The 27572-nt window shown below is 41.2% G+C and overlaps 1 protein-coding gene across 1 annotated transcript; it reads left to right on the top strand.

Moving 5' to 3' along the window:
* The first annotated feature begins 7341 nt into the window (after positions 1-7341).
* On the top strand, positions 7342-10749 carry LOC109488237 (homeobox protein Nkx-2.1-like). Its single transcript, XM_019792451.1, has 2 exons — positions 7342-7869; positions 8844-10749. Exons 1-2 carry the CDS (start codon positions 7509-7511, stop codon positions 9560-9562), a joined length of 1080 nt encoding a protein of 359 aa, XP_019648010.1. The 5' UTR covers positions 7342-7508; the 3' UTR covers positions 9563-10749.
* Positions 10750-27572: the final 16823 nt, after the last annotated feature.

Below are 27572 nucleotides of genomic sequence, written 5' to 3'. Positions count from 1 at the left end.
TACCAACAAATTCGAAAGAAATCCAAGAATAAAGTTATGGTTTGTTATTATGAGGATTGAGGGTCTTCAAAATGTTAGTTTAATGTGCATAAAGTATATCATGTTCAGTCTGACTTGTGATGAGCTCTATACTTATATTCCTGTAAGATTTTAACCGTTACCAGTTTCAACCAGTTGGTCGAAAAAAAAGTTTTGTGTTGTTAGATGAAGGTAGTACAGTGAATCGTCTTTTTTCCACAATCGATGAGTACTCGTACTAGGCAATTTAAAAATGGATATATCAAAGAACTTTACACAAAAAAAGTGTCTTTAAATACTGACAAATGTTGTGTTTTTCTTGCCAGAATGCTCATTTAGAACACTCAGCATATTCCAACTGCGCGAAAGAAAATGAAAATCACTGTATAGAGACATTCATGCTTATAAACTTTTCATTAACAAAAGGTTTCGCACAAAATAACCCCGATAACGAAAGCAACATACCAGTACGCGTGTATTCGTATATGCCTTTGCAAAGAAACAAAATTTTCCACATAATTAACCGTGCTTGCTAAACACGATCAGGTCCTCTATCAAAAGAAAAAGAAAAAAAGAAAGAAAGAAAAAAAGTTGTCGGTATCAGTTTTCGGTGGATCATTGTTCGCGCGTGACCAGGCCCCTTGTGTCGCCCGTGCGGCCCGATTATCGATCTTTCCTGACGCCTGGAGTCATCTTCAAAAACAATGGGAGCTCCGCGGCTTCAATACAGACCGCCTCTTCACGTGTTCCGGGTTCCTAGCCGTTTTCTTCTGGTCCAGACGCAAGGGGGTCTAACTTTCCAGTGGAAATAATGAGGCGTCCGCTTCTGTTGTTTAGAAGATACGCGACAAACAACGGCAAAGCCGAGTCGAGCGTCGTTCCGGGCATGGCCAGTCGCGTGTGGCTGGAGTAGGATTAAGGACGGCCGCGGTGAATGTGAAACAATTAGCTGGTATTTCTGTGCTGGCGTTTGGAGTGGGGCCGTGTGTTTTCTTTAGTGTCCGAGAATTTGGTGTGGTTTACTCGTACCTGCACCAGCACTCCTTGATTTTTCTTTCCATCGGCCACATAATGTTAGAGCGCATAACTCTTATCAGCTATTCGTCCTCGTCTGCGAAAGTATATACTGTGTGAATGTGTGTTCGTTTTACACTTTGACATAGCAGTGATACTACAGATTTTTTTATTAAATCTATAGGTTGCATTTCTTGATCAATGGTGAGATACATTTGTAGAATACCACTCAGAATCTTTGTGAAATCTTGCAAGATCCAGCTCCTGTATATGTAACTGGAAAAGGTCATACTTAATACTGCGTCTATGATGCTCGATCGAAACAAGAAAATTCCAAAACAGTTTTTCTCACTAAAAAACAACGACATCATAAAGAAAACAGGAATATGTGTTATTTTGTCCCCTTTTTTATTGTTCTATGGCAATGTAACCTTTAGTTGAAGGCGCCTAGCACTACGTTACCACATACATGTGTTCTCTCTATAAAACAGATACATTTGTAATTGAGTCATTTTCTAGTAGAAGGTAGTCTCAGACAATACCAATGGCTACCTGAAGTCGCTTTCAAGTCACTGGAATACTTTAAACCAGACATAAAATGCGAAATAAACTTAAGACACTTCCAGAAAAGTGGACGAACAAGAACCCAGACTTTGCGACCCCTAAGACAGAGACAAGACAATCTAGTAACGACAGTCATGTTTTTCAATTATATTTTCTAACAGATGCGAAACATCTTTTTTATTCACACGGTACAGATAAAACGCATTGCGCTATACGAAAAATTATTTATCTGTGCATTTTTCTTTAACAAAATTTTATATGAGCTGATTAAATTTTAACAATGATGCATACTAGTTCCACCATAGGGTATTCGTGATAATGACGGACTATCTTTTACACACAGAGAGAAAATTTTCGGATGTATGTTTTGTGTGTATGTGTCCGCAGGCGACCATACACACCATTGTTTAAGGGGTCATTCCCCCGCAATGTTGATGAATTGGCCGTTAAGATGACAGTTATGTCGTGTGATATCATGCGCCATGTTTACAGGGGGACTGAATTATGTTACTGTGCGCAAAGACCTTAAACACTTTATAGTCTGTTTGATTTTGATAAAACAGGGCTTTGCACAACTCTGGTCCCTACATTTCTCCACCTGTGTGTAAAACAGTAAAAGTGTGTGTTGAAATATATGCATGTGCCATGTTTTTGCACGACAAATTTAACGAAACCCGTCGACGCTATGAAACAAACTTGAAATATTTCAAACTTATGTCAAACATCTCTTCAACTAGCAAATATTTCAAACTCAGATTAAACACTGTTTTTTGTTTTTGTGTCTTTGTTCGTTATTTCCTATAACTAGGACACTAAGATGAGGTTAAACTTTATTGACGTGACACAGAAGAACGGGAAAATAGCCGATAGATTTTTGCTCAACAAAATGTGGTAAAATCGCATCCAAGCTGTAGTTCAACTTCCATGTATGTACAAGTTGCCATACCTTGTACCAGCTGCTATTATCGTGCGATAAAGTTCTTCTTCTATGTATATCAAACATGGAATCATTTTTGCAGGTTTTGTGTTGAAAAGAAAGGGAACGTTAACTTTATAACTGTATGGTATGCATTATATTTCTTTAAAAAACCACTCAGCGTGAAACTACTTCTGAAACTGTTTTCCAAAGCCGTAAATGGTTTAATCAAGTTGGTGAATGAATGATAAAGTTGTTTGTTACACAACCAAAATGAAGCTGTCAATGTTTCGGTAGCCCTTCTGCTACGTATACCCTCCTTAGTGTAATATTGACTGGAACTATTTAGCAGTGGAAAGTAGTATTGCCATGAGGAACATAGCAAAGGGACTAAAGAAACGTATTTAATCATCTATTCTTATAACATAATAGTAATGATAATACTATTAAATGTGGCAGTAAAGCAATGGTAATAATAACAGCAAATTTTCGCATGGTTCAATGTTTTGTATTGGCGGTTTATATATTGTAACACCGTCAGATATCGACCGTTATAGCTTTGAAGTCACTAGGCACGATCATTGTATGTGACACAATAATGCTTTTCTTTACTGCCATGAATGGGGAAAATATGTCGTTTAAACATTTTTGTGCCTTTGATACTATGGAAAATACGTTTGTTCTTGGACAACTTTCTACAGATGACGTCGCAAGGAAAATGAATTATCTAAACAACGTTGCACTATACGTTTTTGCTACATTAACTGTAAATGTTGAATAATGTAGAAGTTCTCACATTAAAATAGTAGATTGCAAAAAGCAACTAAAGTGTGCCTTATTTGTAAAATAGCTTTATGATGTCTTTGCCAAATCGTAGGAAATATACAATCTAAAACCCATCAGGTATTCTAAAAAAACCCTGAATGTGTCAAAACAGACACATTCAGACAAAACAGTCTGAATGTTTGTAAAAAAAATAAAAATAAACGATGAAACTGGAAAACAATAGCACGGCGGATTCATTAGGAATAAATACATGCGTCAGCTTTTGAAATAACGTATCACATTCATATTTTTCTGTTTTAGTAACATTTGCTTGGACGATGGAAAATCTTGGATGTTGGAGGCAAAATCGAAGCTCGTCTGGTGAGAGCTATTGTCAAACTTAACCACTAGTTTTTGTTCATGGTGTTGATGTAAAATGCTTACAAAATTGTTTTACTGATGTCTCAATGAGTGTTTCTCTTTATGAATAAAGGAATAGTTTTGTTTTTAATATTTGAGAAGTGGTCGGCAGAATAGAAGTGAACAACAAATGAAAGTGGTTTTCCTAATATCCTGAATTATTCAGTGGACACCTCTGTCGTGTTTGATGAAGAGTATGACTATAAGAAGATAATAAAAAGCACCAAATCTTGTTGATTTCTTTTTGTTTATATGTTTGAATCGTAGATTAATATGTAGAGGTGGCTATCGTTGGATCCAAACAATTTTCTGCCGTTGGTTGCTAGTAAGTAATTCAGGAAGCCGAGGAGCGGACACGAAATATCATATTTTGACAAAATATAACGTAGACCATACTTAAATAAGCAATAACCTTACAGTCTTCTCTTCCAATTTGTACGTTAACAACTCCATAGAAGCGCTGAAGTATATGGAAGTATCTTCTCATTTTACATATTAATATGAAGTGAACAATGAAGTTTTAGAGTTTATAATATAAGAATGAATTTACAATAGTTTGTATCTGACACAAAAGGGTGGTTTACGTGAAAGTAGGGGATACATTTAACAAGAAGTAACTTCGACTGACTCTGGGTTTTCATGGTGACCTCTTTTTACTTTGTATGTGACGTTCTTTGATGCTAGTCGAAAACTCATTCGTGTCGATCAGGATATCAGAACTTTGCTTTGGAAGAAGAACATGCAAAATAACTTTGAAAATAGCAAGGTCCCAAACACAGAATATCAAATGCGACGCTGATTCTAAAAATCCATAGGAATGTTTTGTTATGTAGCTTTTTGCCGTGCCGTTTTGAGCTTGAGCTTTTCCGTGTGCTCTTTTTGTGAATGAATGAATGGTTTATTCAGTATCCAGATCTGCACGACTTGCAGGGTCTAACCTCTTCATCAGAAAAGTCACAAAAATATTTTTCTTTGTTCAAGTTTTCTGAAGGCTTGTGTTGAATACGATATTGCTATTTATTGCTATTATCTCCCCTAAAAATCCTAGCTGCAAATTTTTACTTCAAAAGGAGTTATTTGACAATTTTATTGAAAAAAAAACATTCGTCAGGCCGTGTTGTATAAAAATAGGGACTCCGAGTTGAATTTTAATTTTAACTTAAAAACTTATTTTCAACAATGAAGGTTGTAGCATATTTTATATATTGCAGCGTGTTAATGAATTGCACATATCAGGTATTGAGCTATAATGTAAGCAGTCAAAGAGTGAACATCTATATTTCCGTGTGTATCTTTTTTCTCTCTCACTCGCCCAGGTTACACTATAGATAACCTACGTACACCTTTACATTCTAAACTACGTTCAGAGAAAAACCGCAAGGAATTTATATAACCCGCGTTCACTGCAACCCGCCCGGCTGACCGGACAATTAAACCTTCCGAAAACACGGAATAAAGACGAACATGTCACCGCCAGACAAAAGCCTGTCGGCCCGGCCCGGGCTTCAAACGTGTGCGCAGTTTATTCAATGTTTATTGACTGATGCCTATCATGGCGAACCAACAGTGCAATGATGGAAGCAAATATATACACATGACCCCGCGCTCAACTTTGCTCTTAGGGATCTATAAACGAACTTAGAACTCTAAATCTCTTGGGGGCAGGACTAGCTTTTCAACCAGACGTGCGAAAGAAAATTGTATCGACAGAAGTAAATATTATGGCGAGCGTTCTTACCTTTATCTCAGTTCTAAATCCAGTCCTTTGTTGGAGTACATGAAAATAAAGTTGAGGTTTGTTGATTCCTCTTAAAAACCGCTAAGCTGATACCGATTTTGTTTTGGAGCTGTTTTGCCCAACACGAGGTGCGACAAAACACACGGGTACACCTCACTTTCTCACCAGGAGTGATCCGACTGCGAGTCAGAAATGTTAGAGTTCGTGACGATGCTATGATTTCTGTTCTCTGTTTAGCGATGGAGGTCTCCCACTCTAGATCTCTCCCTCTCTCTTTCTCTGTCTGTGACCGTATATGTGCGCAGTTCCTATCGGTAAAGCACACACAAGCGTTAACGTTAGCTCTACAGCCGGTGTGCCAACACTTTAGACGCACCATAAACGCTTAAGCATCATTCACGGCAGGCCTAGACGATACTAGAACCCAAAAGACCAACCCAGAACTCACATTTCGTCTCTCCAAACCCTCCCACGTCCCAGACCCACAACATTTCCAGAAGCAATGTTTTCCTTTTCCCCTGAAACCAAAATTGATTGAGCAACGCTCGTACCCGTCTCCTAGTTGAGGAGACTACTTATCCAGTATAATATCTTTCAACAATGTGTAAATTTGAATAGTGATATACTCCACTCTTGTAGACTAAGAGCTCTCTCCAAAAAGGGAAACACCCGTAATGTTGTGTTATGTTCTGAGAATATGTCCCGATCTACTCTTTTTATATGGAAACGACGTACGGCTTGTTTTCTTTTTCCCAACAAAGGGGCTAATTTTACAACTTGGCAAAAATTCCACCGGACAATTTAGCGACAATAAAAATGGACCAATCACTTTTATTGTGTTCAAAGAAATGACGAGCAAAATGGGTTATTGTCATGCTATTCGGACGATTTAACCGTTCTGGTCTCCCATAATAGCGATACACATCCCCGTTCCCGTTGTTTATCTGCTCCATTGTTTAGCCATTGGCGAAATTGGGATCTTCTCCAACGAGATATTGTCTAAATTGATCGATTTTCACACCTTTTGAGAAAGAGAACAACACGTGTGAAAAGACAAAAGGCCATGAACGTACTCGGATTAAAAAGCAGAATGGTAGGCGACGAATTCGGCGTAATAAATAAAAAAATCTCTGGGGAAAATCGTGGGTTGAATTTCTACATCTGTGTGTTGACACTGTGTTACTGTGATGCATATAGGAGGCGGTGGGCCTGTGCAGGGGACAATGGACAGTGTCACACGTGTGTGGGGTAACCCTGGAGAGAGAGCGTCCGGATTTTTGCCTCACCAGTTGGGCTGGCACCGTGATTCAATGGACGTTGTCTTGCGAGTCCAAGGTTTACGTCTCACGAAATTTTCTCACCTGTGCGTGTGTGACACGACAGGTATAATAAGAGTCCCACCAGGTGTGCGTGTGTGTTTTACCTATGTGTGAAAAGTCTGAGTTCACTACCAGTTTCCTAGGAACTATACGGTCGCACCGCTGCCACGAAAAAAATCAAATGAACCATAATAGCATTTTCAGTTCGTGGAATATTATGAATACGCCGTAGATTGTGACTGTAGCGTCTGTAATGTCGTCGCGCGGAATCATATTTCATATTGGACAGATTTATACGTTTATGGACCAATCAGGCTAGTTACTTATTTTCTCGGCTTCATGCCACTCCTCCCGCAAATCAAGAAAATATATTCACGTCATCCGTTTGTCGAAGCCATGGGAAAGACCCAACCTCTTCTGAATACCAAATGAGGTGCGCTGGGCGTTCTGATTGATAATGTCCAACGGGCCCTGCGGGGAGAGCAGGACCTGGCCAATTGTGTCCCCTTCACGTCAAGCACCTTGTTTGCCACTTGAAGGTCTGAAACCCCGCCCCCAAACTCAGCCAAGACAAGGCTTCCCAATTAAAGTAAACAGGGCAGGAGGCGCGCGCAGCTTGGAGCCCCCCGGTGCCGTGCGATTGAAGCTGGTATAACAAGGCGGCCCACACACAGTTTGAAGACAGCTCACCTCTAGCCGAGAGCGAATAGGACATCGCGCTTGATCCCTTGCGCAAATTTGCCTCCGCTCAAGCATGGAGTCCATAAGCCCTAAGCAAACGACCCCGTTCTCCGTGACAGACATCCTCAGTCCTCTCGAGGAGATGTACAAGAAGCCCATGGACGGAACGATGACTGGAGGCTACGCGGGAACGATGAACGCCGCCGCCGGCATGGGAGCCGGAGGGTACCGCCAACAGGTGACTCAGCCCCTGCAGCACCAGAGCATGAACGTGCCGGTGTCCAACCCGTACATGCACGTCCCGACTCAGCTGTCCCACGGCATGGCCAACCCCTACTGTAACGGCAACGTGTCCGACCTGCCGCACTACAACGAACACGTCCGCAACACGGCGTCGTCCTGGTACGGAGCCAATCCCGACCCACGCTTCTCATGTAAGTATTCCTCCAATGTTCAGTATTTCCGAGTCGTTCGACCCCGGCCGGCGGCCTTATCTCCACCCCGGCCCTGCGTTCTGTCACCCTCGCCCGAAACCCGTAACTCACATCCGCTCCCTCCGCACGGTCGCCTTAAGTCTTGTTTGACAATCTGTGTCCAGTATTTATAAAAATCAAGAGTGCCAAAAGAGGGCATAAAATTGATGCAGTGAAGGGCACTACAGGCCCGTGAACGATGGCCCGTGAGTTGGTTTATGCCCCTATCTCGTGCGGACTCTAGAGTCCTTGTACCTTTGTAGCTCGCGCGGGCCAGCTTGAGCTGAGGAGGATTCTTGATTTATGAAATGTTCTTCCACGCAAACTTCAAAACCTGAAGTATTTATATTTGGCCTACAAGCACAGAAACCTTACAAAGGGAATTGGGGCAGTTGTTCCTCTCAACCCCAATACACACAACCAGTCCACGAGTCCTAAGGTCCGATTGTGTTAGAGTAACGCACAAGTGCAATCGACATGCGTCTTCAGAAAATAGCGCAAACTTTTCACGCCAAAGGAAGTTTTGTATTTCTGTCAGGCAAAGACTGGGTCTTTAAAAAAACTTCCAACGCATTCTTTCTACCCTTATCTTAATGGCTTTATTCAAAGGACTCCGCCAACTATCAGTGGGATACGACTCGTTTGGCTTTGTCTGACGGAAGCCTGCAGAGTTTTGACACACAAATCCTCGCCACACGTACACATAACCTCTGGACTAAATCATTTTCGGATATTTTGGTTGACACCTCACAATAACGTCTGTTAGAGAGCGGTCCTGCTAAGAGGGAGAGAGAGAGAGAGTAGTTTTTTTTCTCCTGAAGGAAAAACCTCAGTAAAGAAATCCTGGCCTGCTAACCTTGTAACCATGACTTCTTTGCCTTTTTACGGAGCATTTTGCGAGTCATTGTCATCTAAAAGCCCGTCGTTTTCCACAGTTCCACGGCTGATGGGAGGTCACTCGGGAGGTATGGGGAACATGGGAATGTCTCTCGGCACCATCGAGGGGCCCAAGCCGATCTTGCCAACCACTCAGCGCCGCAAGAGACGAGTGCTGTTCTCCCAGGCGCAGGTGTACGAGCTGGAGCGGCGCTTCAAGCAGCAGAAGTACCTGTCGGCGCCCGAGCGCGAGCACCTGGCCCAGCTCATCAACCTCACGCCGACGCAGGTGAAAATCTGGTTCCAGAACCACCGCTACAAGTGCAAGCGGCAAGACAAGGAGCGGCAGAAGTCCAGCACAGACCAGCCTTCACAGCAGCAGCAGCAGCAACAACAGCAACAACAACCACAGCAGCAGCAGCAACAGCAGCAGGTTTCTCAGCACCAGGCGGGGCAGGTGCAGGGGCAAGCCGGCCAGCAGAACATGTGTGCCGCCGGGAACTCCCCCCGGCGCGTCGCCGTGCCCGTTCTAGTCAAAGACGGCAAGCCGTGCGGAAATACTCCCTCCACGACCCCGGTGACCGGCGTCACGGCCAACATGTCCGCGGCCACCCCGCAACTCAACCCGCAGAGTCAGGCGAACATCATCGGTACCACCGTAGCCACGGTCAACGTCAACGGACTGAACTCTCACATGAGCTCGGGAAACTATGCGAACAACACCATGTCTTCATGCTCGTCCTCACAATACCTTCTACAGCAAGGAAGAGCGTGGTGAAAAAAAGAGAGAGGAAAAACAACAGCACCGACACTAAACTTAACACATTCGCCGTAGAAAACTGTCCTAAGTGTCGGCTAGGAACATTTTTCGGCCACTCTAGCGCTAGTTTTTAAAAACTATGTCCATAGAGCTGACGACTTTTTACATAGGTAAATGTTGGACGTGCCGGTATTGTAGCAGGCCGTAACTTAACAATGTGCCATATGCATGTAGAACTTAACGCAGCGAGCGTTGCGATTTTCTACAAAGGCTGTACCTTTCTTGAACTCCAAATGCTATAGGACCTGTACCGATTCTAGACTGATGTTGTCAGAGAGAGGTAGCTTTGCGTACACCTACCCTACTGTAGGCTTCGAGCCACCGGCCAGGAAAAGAAAAAATGCCACCCCCAGAAGTTTATTAGTTACATTTTGTTGTGTCAGGGTGTTATACAAACTCTGCAGTGTCGGCACAGAAAACAGGTAGGTTGACACGCTGTCAGAATCAGCTGTGTCCAAAATTCAGTAAATATGAACACGGGAAACAAAGAAGAAAGGACACGGAAAATGTCTTCTCACCTAAACACTTCTCTCAACAATTAACCGAGCACAGTATGTGTAGCATGGTTTTTAGATAATCGCGATCGCACAATCCTAACGTACATTCCCCAAGATTTCTTCTGTGTTGTTCCCTGTTCTAGTTCTACCTTATTAGCACGAGGAGCTTTTGTGGCAAACAATCAGATGACGTTGTATACATGAAGACCATTACGTGTAGAAAATGGCCTAGATTTGTGAAGAATTTGTATGAAAGATTATCAGAGGAAGGAAAAGACAGAAATTCCGAAATCATGAGTTCAAAATCTGACCAAGAATGTATTGTATGTATGAGAAGAGAGAATTCGAATTTGTGTTGAATGTTGTAGCATATATATTTCACTCGAATTGATTTGTACAATTTCGAAGATAGCCAATATAGTTAATGAGCTTTTAGATAATTTATTAATATATTAGTGAGAATGTTGAGGATAGTATGAAAAATACGCCGGTCCCATTTTGGGCCCATGTTGTCACAATGTTGTTGTACAGAACATGTTGAAAATTTCGTCCCGTTATGTTTCTTTGTTCGATGTTAGAGCGGAAATTTTATCTTTTTCGTTGTAAAGGAAATAAATTCACTCACAGAAACGTGCTACTGAATCTCTTGTACTCGTCTCTTTCTGAGAATCAATTTTGTGACCTGGTAAAGTATGAAGTTTTAGGGTAGGTTTGTACTGTAGGTGAAATTCGGGACATTTTTAGTGCTAACGCTGAATGGGTACGACACAATAGCTCAGCTTCTGCCGAGTGAACGTAATTGCCTTTCATACAGTACGATGGAAAATTCGGCGAGCTATTGAGTCAGAGCTCCGGTGTTCTGGCAGACCAGCGTGAGATGACACGCGCCCCTACCAATGGCTCTTTTTCTAGGTCGTTCTGCCGATTATGCCGTCCGTAATGAGCAATATAAGAAAGCGCTACAAACAAGCAATCAGGAGTTTAACCAAACTACGTACGGGTAACGGTCAATTTCCAATGTACGTGTAAAGATTGCATCAAAACGTCTTTTGTAATGTACGGCTTTGGTAAAATTGGTATCACACAACAAACAGGGTCAAAATTGGAGGGAGGCATAACAATAAATGATGAGCGGAAGAATGCGTGCCAAGATTTTGGAAGCGGCGAATCCCCCCCCAAAAGTGTTTAATGAAATCAGCCCGTGACTGTAGAACACAAAGGCGGAGCCAAAACGGATTTCATGTGTTGTTTTGTTTACCAACATAGCATGGGATATTCAGTATACCACATTTGCTAACGCAATAAAAAGTGTTTAAAAATCTTTGTTTTTGGACAACACAAGACGGAAATTCCAAACCCAAAATCACGCAGTACTTTTAATCACGTCGTACGGAAATGCAAAACAGAATTCGGCTACGATCTACTATAGTAGTAATACACTCTAATTGTGTGCATCACGCGCCAGAAATACACTGGAAAGTCGATCCTTATCTTCTTTCGTGGGATGAAGATGGTACAAAATGATAGCGGGATGATGTAGTGTAATTTTTTTCACACGAGGATTTGTGTATGTTTGCGTGTCGAGCTGGTGAGGGATTGTCGGGGAGCAATCTTCTCCTGTACCCGGGTACACCACAGAAAGTCCCCCGTAGAGAGATTTTCTTAGTAACGTTACCTCCGGCGTGTAACAATAGAAACGCAAAGGAAACACTTTCTGGAAAAGCACGGAAATATAACGGGAAATGTTTTCATTCATAAAACAGATTTGCTAGCAGAGGGTGCAGCTTTCACGTTTGCTAGCGTTATTAGGCTCTAAGGTGTAGGTATTATGTCGGGCGCAGGAGGGGGGGGGCTCCCTGTTGAGAGAAGCACAATCCATATAACGACCAACCAGTAAAACAATGAAGCCAGTGCCTGAAAACTACCCGCGAAGTACTATTTATATTTTAGTGCTGTTTCAAGAATTTATAAAGGAGAGTAAAGGTAGGACGGTGCGACTTTGGGGGCTAAATTTGGGCAAAAAAAGATTAAGCAAGGAAAAGAATATCATTTACAATTCTATGTATGAAATTGATATCTTTCAATGGTTATGTATTCTAACAGAATCCTGTGCTTCTTGGGCTTTTAATCTAAAAGAAAGTTCAAACAAAACGCCAGGTACAGAGTTAGTAGTTCGCGGAACATTTTTGTTGGCACTAGTTGCGCGCTCTTTCACAATCTTGGTCCAAGAGTTGGCGTTATCATAAAAGCTATGTGTGATCATAACATGGCACCGTGTCGACTTTCCATGAAACATAAACACAAACTGGGAATGAGTATTTTTGGAATGCGTTTAGCTTGCGTCCGTCTAAAACAAGTATCGCCGCCTTTTCCGTTTATTTTTTTGTGAAATAAAGATGACCGAATTCACTACGACAAGGGTTAAAACGTTAATTCTAGGCTAAAACGATATAAAATGATTTTTTTACTTATTGTCAGTGTCGATGTTCTGAAGAAAACACTGTGAAAAGTTTCAATTACGAAAAGAGAAACATCATATAGACCCAGATCAATTAAGAAATTAACACAAAACTTGATGTGATTAAAACGCCAAACTGTAATGTAATTGAACATATCGTATTCCGTGTTCCTACTAACACTAGCCATTCTATGTCAGTCATTCATACATGGTATTCATCTAGAAAACCTAGATAAGTGTTTTTAAGATTACCGGTTAAGCAGATATGTGGATGTATCTTTCTTGTGGTGTATGGAACAGTTTAAAGAACATTTCAGACTCTATAGTTCAATTCTGTCAAAGGCTTCACGAAAGATATCAATGAAAAAGTTTCACCCAAGTTTGCAGCAACAAGTCTTTTTTTGCTTCACTTAACTTAACGTTGATGGATAAAAAACGATTGATTGCGTTTAATTTGTGTGTAGTGAAATGCGTTCTAGACTGCAGTGTGAGCAAATTTTGATTATGTTCATGATAGCAGATGTCTGGAAATGTACACCTAGCATTGCTATTCTCTACCAGGCTTCAGAAGGGACTGGAAGAGTAGAAATTGACCAAATGGACAGACAACATGCCAGGAGAGTTGGTCCGCTAAAGGAGTACATATGCGCGCTCTCGGGAGCTTTCCAGCCGCTTCTGAAGCCTGGTAGAGGCTAGTTTGCTAGACTTTGTAGTGAAAGGTTATAAGAAAGAATAGTGGGGTAACAAAAGACAGGCTTTGCTTTCGCTCAGAGTCGAAAAGTACTTTTATATTGCAACGAATGATAATGCAAAGAAAGTGCACAGAAAGTTGTGATGAAGTCATTTTCATAATGTCTCCATGAATACTCTTTTCTTATTATCCTAAATTCTTGTCAGATTTGCGTATTTCTTTCTTTTGAGTATTGATATTACATGAGGCCTATAAGTCTAGAACATACAAGAAATCTTCGGTGAATCTATATACGAATTGATAATCATATTTGTAAGCAGTTATTTTAACAAACCCTGGAACAATGAAATATTCATGATTATGAAGAAGCCCATATTTGCTGGATGTATATGTGCATATATATAACTATAACATTCTTTTCGTCTTCATATCTGGGGAGTGGAACATTTGAATTTTTTTTTTCAAGTCGCTTGAGTGAAAACTACTGTTGCTAGTTTCGTCAGCGTATAAAGCGATCACACAATAGCAAATATATGGAATATATGGAGTCTCTATTCTAGTGGGATAGTTTCAGGGCAATATCATAAACGTACTATAAGACATCGCTATTGAAGACGTTTATATCAATGACGTTACAAAAACTGCAAGTCTAAATTCATTCCCACCAAAACAACAACAAAAACACAAATATATCTCTGGCTATTCGTATCTGAAGTCAACTACCTGGCAAATGTTCTTAATACTACACCAGCCTCTTCTCGATCTTTCCTTAAACCCCAGACACTGATGGGATCTTATCCTGTCCCGCTATCTCCCGGGCCGTTACGCTCCCGGAGTTTATGTATATTTTTACCCCCGTCCCGAGGTTTTCCCCGCGCCGCCTATCTGCGTGCCTTCCCCCGGCGGAACCCTGCCCTATCTCACCCCGTCAACAACCACTCCTCGCCCGCTGCCTGGTTACCCACAAAGGACTCGCAATCAGGAAATTACCCCGGCGATATCTCCCACTACCATAACAATCTCAAACACGCGGAGAGATTTGCCGAATTCCGCGGATATGTTCTTGTGTGTACAAACCACTATATGACGTCTGATGTGGAAAAGAGATGAAAGATTACTTCATTTTTACCTTTCGTTATATTGCTGGGGTTTTACGTGAGATTGTCCTATCATGTAGATAAACGGATCACTATTAAAGGGCTGTGCCGTTTCTTTAATAGGTCAGATGCAGGAAAAAGCGCCGTCAGTTTTTATAACCCGGCATAAATAAAAACGTGGGCAAAATGACAGCTTTCATTTTGCGTGGAGTTTTTAGTGCGGTTGATAAAAGTTGATGGTATCTTTTCTGACACAGATTTTCACGTGCGGGATGAAAACAAAACTGCAAACTATTTTATTAATCTTATTTCTTAAGATGAAATTCCGAAGCTTTACCTGTTTACTATATGGGGAATGAGTATTATATATGTATTTTTCTTGACATTATATGGACATCTTTTTTTAAAACACTAAACTGTGTCTATTCAGACCATATGTTGTCAAAACGTTGAGAAATCTTTGTGCATCTACCTGAAGGACACATACATAGATATTCCTTGTAGCATTTCTGATAACCTCTTCATAATGAAAAAAATTGCTATGAAATTTCAATGACTGTTGTTTGGCAGAGACCTCTACTACAAAAGGATGACTAGTTTGATTCTATGTCCTTTTCGTATCTTAGAACAAAAAGCGGGGGGGGGGGTATGGTTGAATTATCAGAATTTTAATCAGCACAATTCTTTATAAGTGACAGAACAAGGCCCTAGTCGCTCAGTCTATAGAAAAAATGTAGAATGCATCACTTGAAATCATACAATTTTCCTGTTTTATATCATTAATGTTAAGTTGTAAAACTATTTTCCAATACAAAATCTACTGTATTCCTTGTTTATTGATCAAGACATGTGATCATTTTCTATTTCCTAATTTCAGCTAAGCTTATTACTACTAAATACCAATGGTCCGATCATACATATAGTTTTGTCTTATCAACAAAATGCTTTACAATGTGTGTTAACCGTCTGCTTTGGTTCGATATGACACTATCGTGACGTAAACACAATGTGAGAAGAGGAACTTTTTCCTTGGCCTTCGTCCGTGTATGTGTGCCTACACACATGTGTATATGGTTGTAAACCTAAGGGCCCCGTTTATTATAGTTTGACTAAGATAACCACAAAGGGGGAGGGGCGTTAAAAAGGGGGTGGAATACGGTTTGCACGTGTAGATATAAACATTGTAAAAGCACAGCCAGGACGATACAATAGGGGCACAAGAAAACGATTCAATCTTCGAATTTTCTCCCTGTTACCCCCTCTACACTTAAGCGCTGAGCAGCCTATAGCTAATATCTTGTACTATCATCAGGCATCCTTCCATCTCGAAAGATGATGGTAGCACTCTATAGTCTAGGTCTGGTGTTGTGGCCGTGAGCAGCGTTTAGTACTATAATATATAATATATCTATACATGAAGTTTCATCGGTGTTGGTAGTTATATGTTTTAAGTTAAAACTTTAAATCCAACACAAAGAAGTTCTCTCACCTAGACATTTCGACCAGTCCCTCTGAGGAAGACCAGAGTGACTGGTTGAAATCTCTAGGTGAGAGAACTTCTCTGTGTTGGATCTAAAGTTTTAACTTTAAACAACAAAAACCTAACATCTTATTTGTACATGTAGTTCCACTGAATTTTATTGACAACCAAATCATATTTGGGACGTTGTGTTTTCTATCTTTCAAAGCATACTTTTACATCATGAATAATATTCAAATTATGAAATGATGGGTCATAGAAATCCAATTTTGGTCGCTCAACGGGTCTCTATTTTATGAATGTATAATTTTATGAACTTAACAATGTAAAAAAAAATGATCAAATACCTAGAACTATTTGCCAGGGTAATTAGAAGGCGAGAGATGGCCTATGTGAATTCCTTTATGGTTGACCAAGTTTAATTCTCTGGCAAAGTATAGTTCCTAGTTTCTCAGCTCCCAAAGAACTCTAGTGAAAACTAATAGAAAACGATAAAAAGAAAGCTCATTCATTGTAGAAAAAAAACAACTATTATATTGTTATCATTTGCGATTTCTTTTGACTAACAGTCGTGACTCGAGACGTTGAACTGAGGACAATTTCCTGGAAATAAGAAAGTTATTTATTTCAGTCGTTAAGGCATGTCAAGAACACGTGTTGTCTTTATGGCACGTTCTTAATTTAGAGGTTTTCATCTGAAGTCTCGTGTAGGAGCATTCGCTCAATTGAAAGACAGTGGGTTTCCATACAGTTTGGGTTGGTATCAAGAAAGAAAGACATTCTGTACCGATAGTGCTATGGGAGAGAGAGTGTGCGAAAATCCTCATGAGCCATGGGCACACAAAAAATAGAAAAGACGAAGAATCTAAAAGTACTTGCTCTTCCAGTTTGTAATACCTCTATTTTCAACCAGAGGAAGAGTGCATTTGAAGTATTTAAACATCTCACCATGATCATGCATGCACTGATATGCCCAATTTGACGAATTCAGCGTAATAGCTGTTTATGAAAAATGATTGTCTTTTCTTGGATATTTGAATAACGTTGAACCCTTATCATTTCAACTTTTTTTGTCTACTTGAAGTGTATTGAATTCCATCCAATCACACTTACATATGTGATTGCAAGTACAACATACAAAAAGCTGTCTTGTCAGAAATTTTAGAGTACCAAGCGATGTGCATGCAGCAGTGTATAGCACGTGCTGTGGTCTGTATTCTGTGACAGGTACAATTCAATCAGCTTGGGAAATTTGTCCTTTATTGTGTTTTTGTTTTGATGTATTTTTTTCCATGACACCGAAAATTGACAACTTGAGTGGGACAGGTGGTTCCCCTTCTGTTCTATGCGGATCTGGAGCAAAAACCGGACTCTGTAGTCCCCAGCGGCCGGACATGTGGACCGGCTTGCGTGATCCGATTTACCGCGCATTTACACGTCCTTAACCGGGAGGAATGTATTCATGACCACCAGCTAGCCGCGGAATCATCCGTTCACGCCAGCGGGGCCGATGCTGTATCCAGAACCGTGCTTTAGTATCCAGAATCATGCCTAGGTGCCTAGGCACAGGTTCTGGATAGTCCACACGCATCCAGAACCGTGCCTGGGGCAAATGTATGTTCTTGGATACACGGAGACTATCCAGAACCGTGCCTGATTCTAATAACTAGCCGATTGGGTAGATAGATAGGCAAAGTTCTGGATACGATAGCAGGTTTCTGTTTTACCGGGAAGTTGGCAGGTTTACCTACGGGAAGACGGAGACACCTGCCCCGGCAGGATCCACCTGTCACCTCGGTAACCTCGTCTACCTGCTGTTTTCTCACACAACACATGTTTTAAAACATGGCGCGGGGCAAAAGCTGCGTTGATTGATTGAAAGAAAATCAAACAGCGGCCCAGATTTCTGTACCTCCCACCTTTCTCGCGTGTTTGTGTGTTTGTGCGGCTACAAACCCCGGTGAGATATTATTACGGAGTTGTGGCCGGTTTTGCCGGTGAGTTTGGACCGGGGAAGGATCTGTGTTTGTGCTGCGTACACACTCAACCCTCTTCAGCCTGCGCCCGGTGTTATCGTTGCCATTTTGACTTCCCCCGTGAGAGGGGGGGGGGGTGTATCCCTTCTCCTCCTCATGTCGAGCACTTTACTTCAGGGTTCAAGCCGTTTTAATGGTTTTAGATAATCTTTGTTTTACCAGGTCTCCTCTCCATGATGTGCACACACGATAGCGCGCGGGTCCAAAGGTGCGCACACATACATACGGTCACACAGATACTTTTCCCAAAATATTTAGCCAGGCCGGGCGACGGAAAGGCCTGCGGAGAATTTCACTGCAAAGTACGTAAGGAAACAACCACTTGTGTAGCTTCCCGCCCAAATTTACTATATCGCCTTCCGCGCTGAATACTACAAACAGTTTGAATAGGAGGAGCCGTGCGTATGTATGTATGTACGGTATGAGAAAAAATGCCGCTGGCTGAGAAATGTTAAAAGCATGTGTCAATCGCTGATTTATATTACGTCTGGTGACTGTGGGTACCCGTGTCTATTTGCTTTTTACATTGTGACGGCACCGGTCTTGTTTGCCAATCATTTTGTAGTTAGCCAGGTTATTTTGGGGTCGTCTGGTCATTTAAGATTTCCGAAACGATCGATATCAGCGTTCGAAAAACCTTTTAAGAGTTTGATGAATCCATTGAGGAAGATATATTCCTTTTCAATGACCCCCGCCAGTCTTTTATACACTGCTTAGCGATATGAACTCTGTTGAGCAAGTAGTTTGTCATGTGGGACTAACAGGGGTTAAAGTTTGGAGCCGGGTTCAAATTTTTGCGTTTCCCCTGATTTTGACAGCGGTATTTGCTAGTCGGTGACCCCCCGGAAGGGTTTTTGCGCCCCCGAGATTTTACCCGGCGCCAGTCGACGCCCGCTGATTCGGCCTTTCTCCCCGCCTGCAAACTCTACTAACGCCCGGCCGCACGACAGGCTAAAGATACAAGCAAACACTACTTCTAAAGCTTCCCCTGTCCGGCCATTGTTTGGCGCGCGTTCTGTTTGCTCAACAGAGCCAGTCCTTCTCCAAACTGTAAGGTAGAGATATTTTCAAAACATTCCTCTCTGAAAAGGAAAGGCTGGTTTTTGGCCGCAGCTTATCTATGTTGTAAGCACCGGCCGACGTACGAACATGGAGGGGGAGGGGCCGAAAACATCTCCCGTACACGCACACGTACGATGCAGCAATCCAAAAGCAATCATTTTCCAACCATATTCCACCATACAAAACATATTCTTATTGGCTCTATTCCCCACTTACTTTCTATGAACCTCTTTCTAATTTTCAATTTAGAAAATTCGTATAATTTTTGTAACGCTGGTATCTTTAATTTAAAGTGAAGTTATCAAAGATCACTCTGTCGCTTAAGCGTGTGATTTTTGAAGAGAGAATTTAGGATCATCACAAAGCTCTGTGTGTAATTGTGGATTATTACAAGCAAGAAGGATAAAGGTTAGTTTCTGAGACTGAGGGAAAATTGTTCGCCCTCTGAAATTGCCCTGTGCAGCGCGGCAGAGCGGAAGGCAGGCGGCGACACGTGGTGGTTGGAAGCGTGAAGTAGCCATGTAATATCAGGGTGAAATGAGCCGTGAAATGAACCATAATCAAACGTGTATTTGGGGAGAAACAAAGTTTCAAAAGACTCCTGTCAGGTCGAGTTTGTTAAACAGAACGACAGCTTGGCACGGTGTGTAGCCGGTGGGAGAGGAACTGTATCATATCAGGCAGTGAGGCAGGCAAATCTATATACAACTGTCTGTATGTTCATTACACTTTTAATGTTAGATCTGAATATATTTGCAAAATCATGCCCGAGTTCAAAGGCAATTTGTATATGCAGTGTCAAAGGAAGTAAAGTAAAGCAATAGAGAACATACTACTACTGTCTGATTAACTATAACAGTATAAGATACTACGTTTGCTATTAATATTATGAGATATGACTTTATATTTCATTATAAATTTCAAGACAATTATAACATATATATTCTATGATAAAGAGGAATGAAATTGCCATATTACAAGTTTCCATTCTTGTAGTGACTCTTTCGATTGAAAAAAAATCTATCATAATTCTGAATGTATAAATGTATATTCTCCTCACTACGTATGATATTGGTAAAACTAAGCTTTAATCAAATTCTATAGCAGGCATTTTTTCTACGTACAAAAATCACGACAGAGAAAATTCAGGTGTCAATGACAAATCCCTCTCATATTCCACGTCTTTTAAAACGCCAGAAATAGCTATAAGAATAGCTACATGACAATCAACCAACGGAAGGATACGCTGAAGTACGTAGTGAGAGTTTGTGGATGTGACGACAGCAAAGAACGATAGGCACGGGAAAAAGGAAAGAATGTAAGACGGAAGAGATCGAAGAGATCATTAAGGCAGGTGATTATCGTTGTCTCGCGTGTCTTAGACAGCTGATGCATGTGTAAGTGGAAGGTTCTGAAAGGAGGTGTTGAGAGAAGTGGCAGATAACGAGATAGCGTAGGCGAGCGCGAGAGGAAATAATTAGTCGCACATTCCGCTCCGCCGTCATTCGGCGCAGGTTAACAGAGGGAAAAGATGACATCACCCGAGGTGTCAGTCATCACCTGTCGACAGGTGAGGCCAGACTTGACGGGAGAGGTGCAGACGGCCGTGAGAAAACTAACTCCTTGGGTCATGGCAAGGTCAAGGGTTAATTTTGAGGCGCCAAACTTCTGTCCCTTGGGGAAGAACACGTCTGATTTCTTGGTGCCCCCCTCCCCAAAAAAACACACTTGCAGTGTCAGTTATGTTCCTAATGTTCAAAGCATGCCTATTACTATCAAATGTGGAGTTGTGGAGTCTACGTAAATGGTATTATGACTGCTGGGTCATCGAACATTTTCTTCTGATTTTTCATCGTCTTTTTTCCTTTCATGTCACTTATCAGCATTGGTGCCAGGTAGCATAGGATTTAATAATCTAAAATGTGGAAAAATAGAGAAAATGCAGCAAAGCATTTAAGTTTGGAGGAAATTATGTTCGTTCAAAAGTACTTAAACTCGGTCGGTGGTACCATATTTCTTGGCAATTCGTCAATGAGGTTGACTAGAAATTACTAAAATCTATCGCTAGTCGCTTAAATGACTGTCCTAAACACAGGTGACACCAACTGTTTGTTAAATAACTACAATGATATACATAAAGGTGATACAACTACAAAGGATTATCAGAGGTTTGGGTTTGGGCTTATTTATGGCGTGTTTTTAATGTTTTTTATCGGTCTTTCTTTTTTGCACTGTTATCTTTTTGTTTTGCCCCAACCCAGTATAAAAAAGGAAGTCTAAAAAGCTAAAAAAACACGCCATAAATAAGCCCAAACCCAAACCTCTGCTTGGAGAGTAGGTTTGCTACGCAGCTCTGGCCCGGCAAACTATCTCAGCAGGTAGCGTGGCTCATAGGATTTTCGGATTAGCGTGTTTCACCGTCCTCGACCCCGAAGAACCTAAAACGTGCTTTTCAACATCCCGCTATATATCCAACATGTTTACAGTTAGAGAACGTCATGCACTAAGCATGAGAGGGAGAGGGGGAGAGAAAGTGGTGCGTTTTGAAGAGGGGGTTAAATTTTCACACGGGCACACATTGCACACGGACTAGGTAATGGTTGGCGATAAGGGCCCATCCTTCAGCCTCGCACAAGTGGCGATAATGTGAAAATGATAGACACCAAACGATAAGAACTCACGATGGAAGGAAAGAGTTTTTTCTTTCTTTCTTTCCAGTAACGTACCTCGTCAAAAACATACACAACTTAAGATATCAACAACATTCGCATTCTTGTCTTGTGAGTTTTTCTTAAGGTTGTAAGAAAGCCGTCTTGCTGTGAAAGAACATTGACACAACAGGAATTCAGACCAGAGTTTGCCCAAGGCAAACTGCTCTGTTCTCTCGCCGGCCTTCTTCGGTTGCAGCGTTTGTTGTCTCTTGACGTCTTGTTCCACTCAGCGGGCATGTCGGCAAACGTCTTCTTGTAGTGGTGACTTAGTACAACACTCGTCTTATTCTTCGGCCATGAATAATTTATTTATCTTCGGATTGGAAGGTAAGTAAGTAAGGGGCAGGAGAAACTCCCCCGGCGTTCCTTGGCGCCGGCAGAGTGCCCAGGTACGGCTGACTTTTTTCTAAAACGGAGTTAATGTTTCTTTGTGTTTTTAACAGATAAGGGTCGATTCGCACTCTACGTAAAACTTACAAGCCGGCGCCTGGCTGTACCAGTCGAAATAATTGACTTGAATGCGTAATTCAGGGACTAAATCATAAGAATTCTTTTCTTGTATCATCGTCCCTTAAATTGAAATATCTTATGTTAATTTCGAAGAGGAATTGAAAATACCAGATGATGCTGTATTCTCCGTGTGCGCGTCGCACCGCCCGTTACAAGTTTTGCCTCCCTGTTTTAGAAACGCGAGCTCCTCTCGCTAAACACCAGATAGGATTTCAGCCAGACGACAAAAGACCGAGCAATTAGTCAGAATCATTACGTACGTGCACAGGCGGGAACATTTGATCTCCGGTTCTGCTGTTTTTAGTTTTCTTAAAACTTTGCGAGTGGTCGCACAGTACAAAAAAGTCCGTTGTTTGGTCGCAATTGTAGAAGATGATCCCAGTGACTGACAGGACAATATGACGTTTGAGATAGTTAAAAAGACTGGGTCGTTGTAGAATTGTGTAATATTCGGCCTATACAGAATCAAATCTATCTAGTATTAATATATGTTGCACAAAGTCTGAAACTTCACCGACTACAGGTGAATTGTAGAGTGTGTACATTTGATTAAAGAGGAAAGATAAAAACATTCTGTGTAGACCAGGACCTGTAACTTTATTCGTGCACATATAAACGGGCGTGTAACGCTAAATTCTGTTACAAGCCACGCCGGTTTTAAATTAAAATTTGACGTGTGCACAAATAGACTGTGTAGTTTGTGGCAAGCAGAGGAGGCGTTTTTCTGTTTACACACAGCACCACCTGTTGCGCTGCTTCTCAAACACACAGCGGTCCCTGGTTCGAATCCCGCCATCATGTTCAGGGACGGTCACATAATATATAGGTCTTCGTCCTGACCCGGTTACGGTGGTGAGAATTTTGTCAGGGACAGCCGAGCGGTTTTTGTTCGGTACTCGGTGGTACAGAACGGCCGGGAACCCCACACACAGCGCTATCGTTTTCCCCTTGTGGCAACAGCGGAGAAGAGACCAGCCACGAGTTAGTTTTGGGGCTAAGCCAGCTTTACGGGCGGTTATGGGTTTTGATGAGTTTGGGCCGCTGTGTTGGTCGCCTTTCTTTCTTTTCTCCTCCGGGCGGGGGCTAATCTCCACGCGTGCTTTCAGAGAGGCGCCAGAGGTCCCGTCGCACCATAAACAGTTCAATCGCCCGGCCAGGCTCATCAAACAATCACAACAGCCGTACCCCCGCGAACCGACACATCCAGGAGCACTACAAAGGGACGCCGGGCCATGTAAATCACCAAGAAGCAAAGAAAAAAATGTTTAAGGAGCATGACAACTTCTAAGAAAGAACCGCACCGACTTATTTAAGTCGCGGAATATATGTTAACTCCAAAATCTCGTAAATATCGTTTTCTAGCCGACATAGCTGGAATTCAGCAGCTTAAGGAGGGATTTCAGTTGATGACGTTATCTATCAACGATCAGGATTACGATAATCTGATCACACTTATCGTCACCCCCTCTCTCTTGTGTAAAGTACAACATTCCGAAGTCTTGTAGAGCCATTTAACGTCAGATAAAGTACACCGGGGGTCTCGGACCAAATTAAAGTATACGGGACAACCTGTCACAAGGGCGAACAGGTGGATTGGGAGACAAGGCTGATGATTGGTCCGTTTAAATGTTCGTTCGTTAACAGTTTTTTTTCTAACGCCAAATACCATTAATCATTATTCCTCATTTTCTTACAAAAAGCAGTTTATAGGACTCTTTGTTGGCCATACAATGTATAAATATGTGACAAAGCGTAAGAAAAAGGCCCCTATGTTGTATAGCAGTCATAATTGCTCTCTTTTTCAAACACTATCACACAAAGAGTCCTCAATGTATGCCGCACTTTCTTAATCTGCGCCAAATATTGAAATATGATAATTCAGGTAGTTTTGAATTCAAAATTCTGTCTACGTGGAAAATGGAAATAATCTTAGATCATATGCATAATGAGTTTGATATAAAAAAGTATTTTTTATGTAAAAAAAGCATAATTACGGTACCTGATTGTTGTTGATAGTGTTGAGCGAAACACTTATACTTATTATCACCATTCCATGTGTACTTGTTATTTCATCTTAAAAACCTGGTGTAAAACAAGGAAGCTGCATTTATCTAGCAATCGGTAATCATCTGGGAACCCGCATTTACTATCAAAACAGTCTTCAGCCGCTTACGGGCTTAGGACATCCTGATCAGAATAGGAGGAGAAACTCTGAAAACAACTCGACTCGCTGTGTCTTTGCTTTGGGGTTACCAGGAAGACAATATTTCTGCCGAAATAACAAAATTCTGATCAGATTTGCCTGTCAGTAAAATAAATAACAACAAGTTTAGGAACAATAGGGAATTGTTATAAGAATGTGACTTGACGCTAAAAAGGAATAGTTTGCTATGGTTATAGTTTTTTTTGGGCCAAATTGCTCCACTCTATAGCAAGAAGCACCAGACCAAAATTGTGTGACAGTAATAAATGTAAAGTAGCCGCGTTGAATTCAAACATGAAGAAAAGAGTGAGTTGCTCGTTGAGGTGTTAATTAAGACAATTTATTCGCTGCCTAAAAGTTCTTTTGGAGTATAGTCAACAGTCGAATAAACTAGCTATTGTGCAAAGCAAGCTCACTACCCCTATAGGCCCTACAAAGTATGACTATTTGGGTGCATTTCAGGAAGAAACAATAAACGCTCTAAGGTTTTTGGGCTTTCTACCAGAAACTAGCCTCCATCAGGCCTTCCTAAAGGGGGTTGGATAGTAGAATTCGGCAAAATTAGTTAATTTAGGACCTATGGCCAGGGGAACTGGCAAATGAACTCTAACGATGTATTTTGCTATATTTTTCTGTTTTTCAATCCGAGCTGTTAGACTGATGGTGACTAATATCAAAACGTTTCTAGTTGCGGGCTAGTTACTACTGCAGTACTAGAAACGTAATTGTAGAAAAAATCGAAGTCCGGATAAGCCCATTGTTGCAGGGTGGCGACGGGAAATGTCAGGGCCAGACAAGAGTGCCACCACAAGGTATCGAAAAGTGCAAACTGAAGTGTTTGCTCAATAAGCACGACACAGCACGAACCTTTCACTATACACTTTATCCCTGATTGATGTATTTTCTTCCTGCGGATTTCAAAGGTTACGGTGATATTTCCCTCAAGTTGGGAGCGGAGCGGAGAACACGCGTTACGGCTCTCTGTCCCTTTATGTGAAAACCCTTGTATCAAAACGGTGATCGCACAAAAATCAATAGCGACTATCAATTTAAGAAGTAGACAGACATACCTTCACGAAAATTTAAAATGTTTTTCTCTGTCTTTGTATTTAATCATATCCTGTTATCGTCTAGCTACCTACGGCACTAGAATATGCGAATCCGTGTATGAAATCTGACTGAATATTGAATACTGAAATCAGAACTAATGAGACTAGGTTGTCGTATATCGGATATACAGAAGAACTTTATTGCACAACAATTGTACACAGCAGAATGCATTGCAACAACTATTGAACATACTAGTAGTGCAAAAAGAGGTATATATAATAAAACTTAACATCCTAATTACTAAAACAATAAGGGCTAGCATAAGTCTATAACGCTATAGTGTTGCAATCGGCTAATCATTAGTTAAGGTATTTTTCAGTCTAAGAACAAAGGAGCATTTTGTATATTTATTCATAGTATGTGTGCATTGTGGTGGTTGTTGCGTCTAAAATATTTTCAAATCTGTCTACATACAATATATACCACAATGTTTTGAAAAAGCAGTTTGCTTGTGTGTAATTCCAACATGGTGTAGGTAAATAGCTGGAGAGTTCCTGTACAGTTGGTGAAGGGCTGTTATTACGGCACTACCCTCGACTTGCACGGGAAGTGGCCGTTCTCAAAGTTGAGAAAAGCAAATATGATGTAGTATTAACCCTGTTTGTCTGCCCCACGCCTACTCACCGGTGGGATACAGTACAAGAATAAACTTACTAACACTCAAATCGGAATAAACCAAGCACTCCACGAGTACACTTCAGAATAAGCATATTGTACACACATACACACACTGTACACAGTATGTATGCATCAAACGCCTTGGCGTAATTATGTATGAGCTTAACGACTACACTTGTCAAAAAACTACATGAAATGATGAACTTTAATGTTACAACACCGCGCCAATTTATGAATGTACGCTAGTATGACATAAAAGCGCTCATACTAATGTAAGATTTGACGCTGGATGGCTGTATCTAAGTGTTGAGTGGGGTAGTGCGTAGTAGTAGCTCTCTACAAAATTATCACTTAACTTGAAATAGATGGACGAAAATAGATGTTAAAAAAGTGCGATGTTTGCAAAACAAAGTGCTTGATATTACGTACCCGATTTTTTTTCTTTGGTACAATATATCTACCGGGTTGGTGTAAAGCTACAGAAAAAGAAAACGTTGAGAAGTGTGGAACTCTATGAATACACCGAATGTCTATCAAGATCCTACAATAAGTACCCCCCCCCTTCACGTCTGAGCCTTATCCCCTCATCAGATTAGCTAACATCACACTCAGACGCCTAATTCCGAACGGCGAGGGATCAGCGATAGTCTCTGAGATAACAGGTGTCCAGACAACGGCTAATTGGGTATCATCTTACCATTTTAATGTCTAATAAAACTTAGGTAAAAAGGTATTGTCATACGGTCGCTTGTCGATCGCACAATTGTCTGTAAAATTTCCTGATTTTTCAGATTCAATGAGACACCAAGTGACAGGACTTCGATATCATTTGATGAAAACCTTATAGCAAGAACTTATAGTTGTTTTGTGTGTATGTGTGTGTGTGGGGGGGGGATACAGTAAGGGCGAGAGGGGCGTACCAAAACATATTTGCAGTTTTTCTTTTGTCCTTGAGGGACAAAGCGGCGACGACAGACGACATTGTGTGGATCTTGTCTCCAGGATTACACGGGATCACGTTAAGCGTGGACAAAATCCATCCATCGGCAATGAGATCTTCTCTCCTAATTATGAAGAACACGAGAAATTGTTTGAACTAATGAGCAATGAATACAACATTTTAAAATCATCTTTAATACGTGACCATGCTCTTGTATATAAACTTTATTATCGTACAAGATACTAAGTATGATATATCTATTGCTATATATCCAATATACATTTGTACTATGAGACTATGAGTTTACCTTTATAATACAAAGACTATGTAGATGAGAATGTGCTTTTACATACATATAGCCAATGTCCTACCTATTGAATACTGTCTTGCAAATTTGATACTATTTAATACCTACGAAAAGATCTGCTGAGAGTTTGGTGTGAAGTTCATCTAACTCGTTTAACCATTTGGACGGGATATCAAGAGATGATACAGAAAAGTAGTGATTATTGGTGACTATCTGTTCGATTTCACATCTAGCTGACACCGTGACTT

This window comes from Branchiostoma belcheri, unplaced genomic scaffold, assembly GCF_001625305.1.
Source record: "Branchiostoma belcheri isolate BF01 breed outbred unplaced genomic scaffold, Haploidv18h27 scaffold92, whole genome shotgun sequence".
NCBI lineage: Eukaryota > Metazoa > Chordata > Leptocardii > Amphioxiformes > Branchiostomatidae > Branchiostoma > Branchiostoma belcheri.
This window is presented reverse-complemented; position numbering and strand designations above follow the sequence as displayed.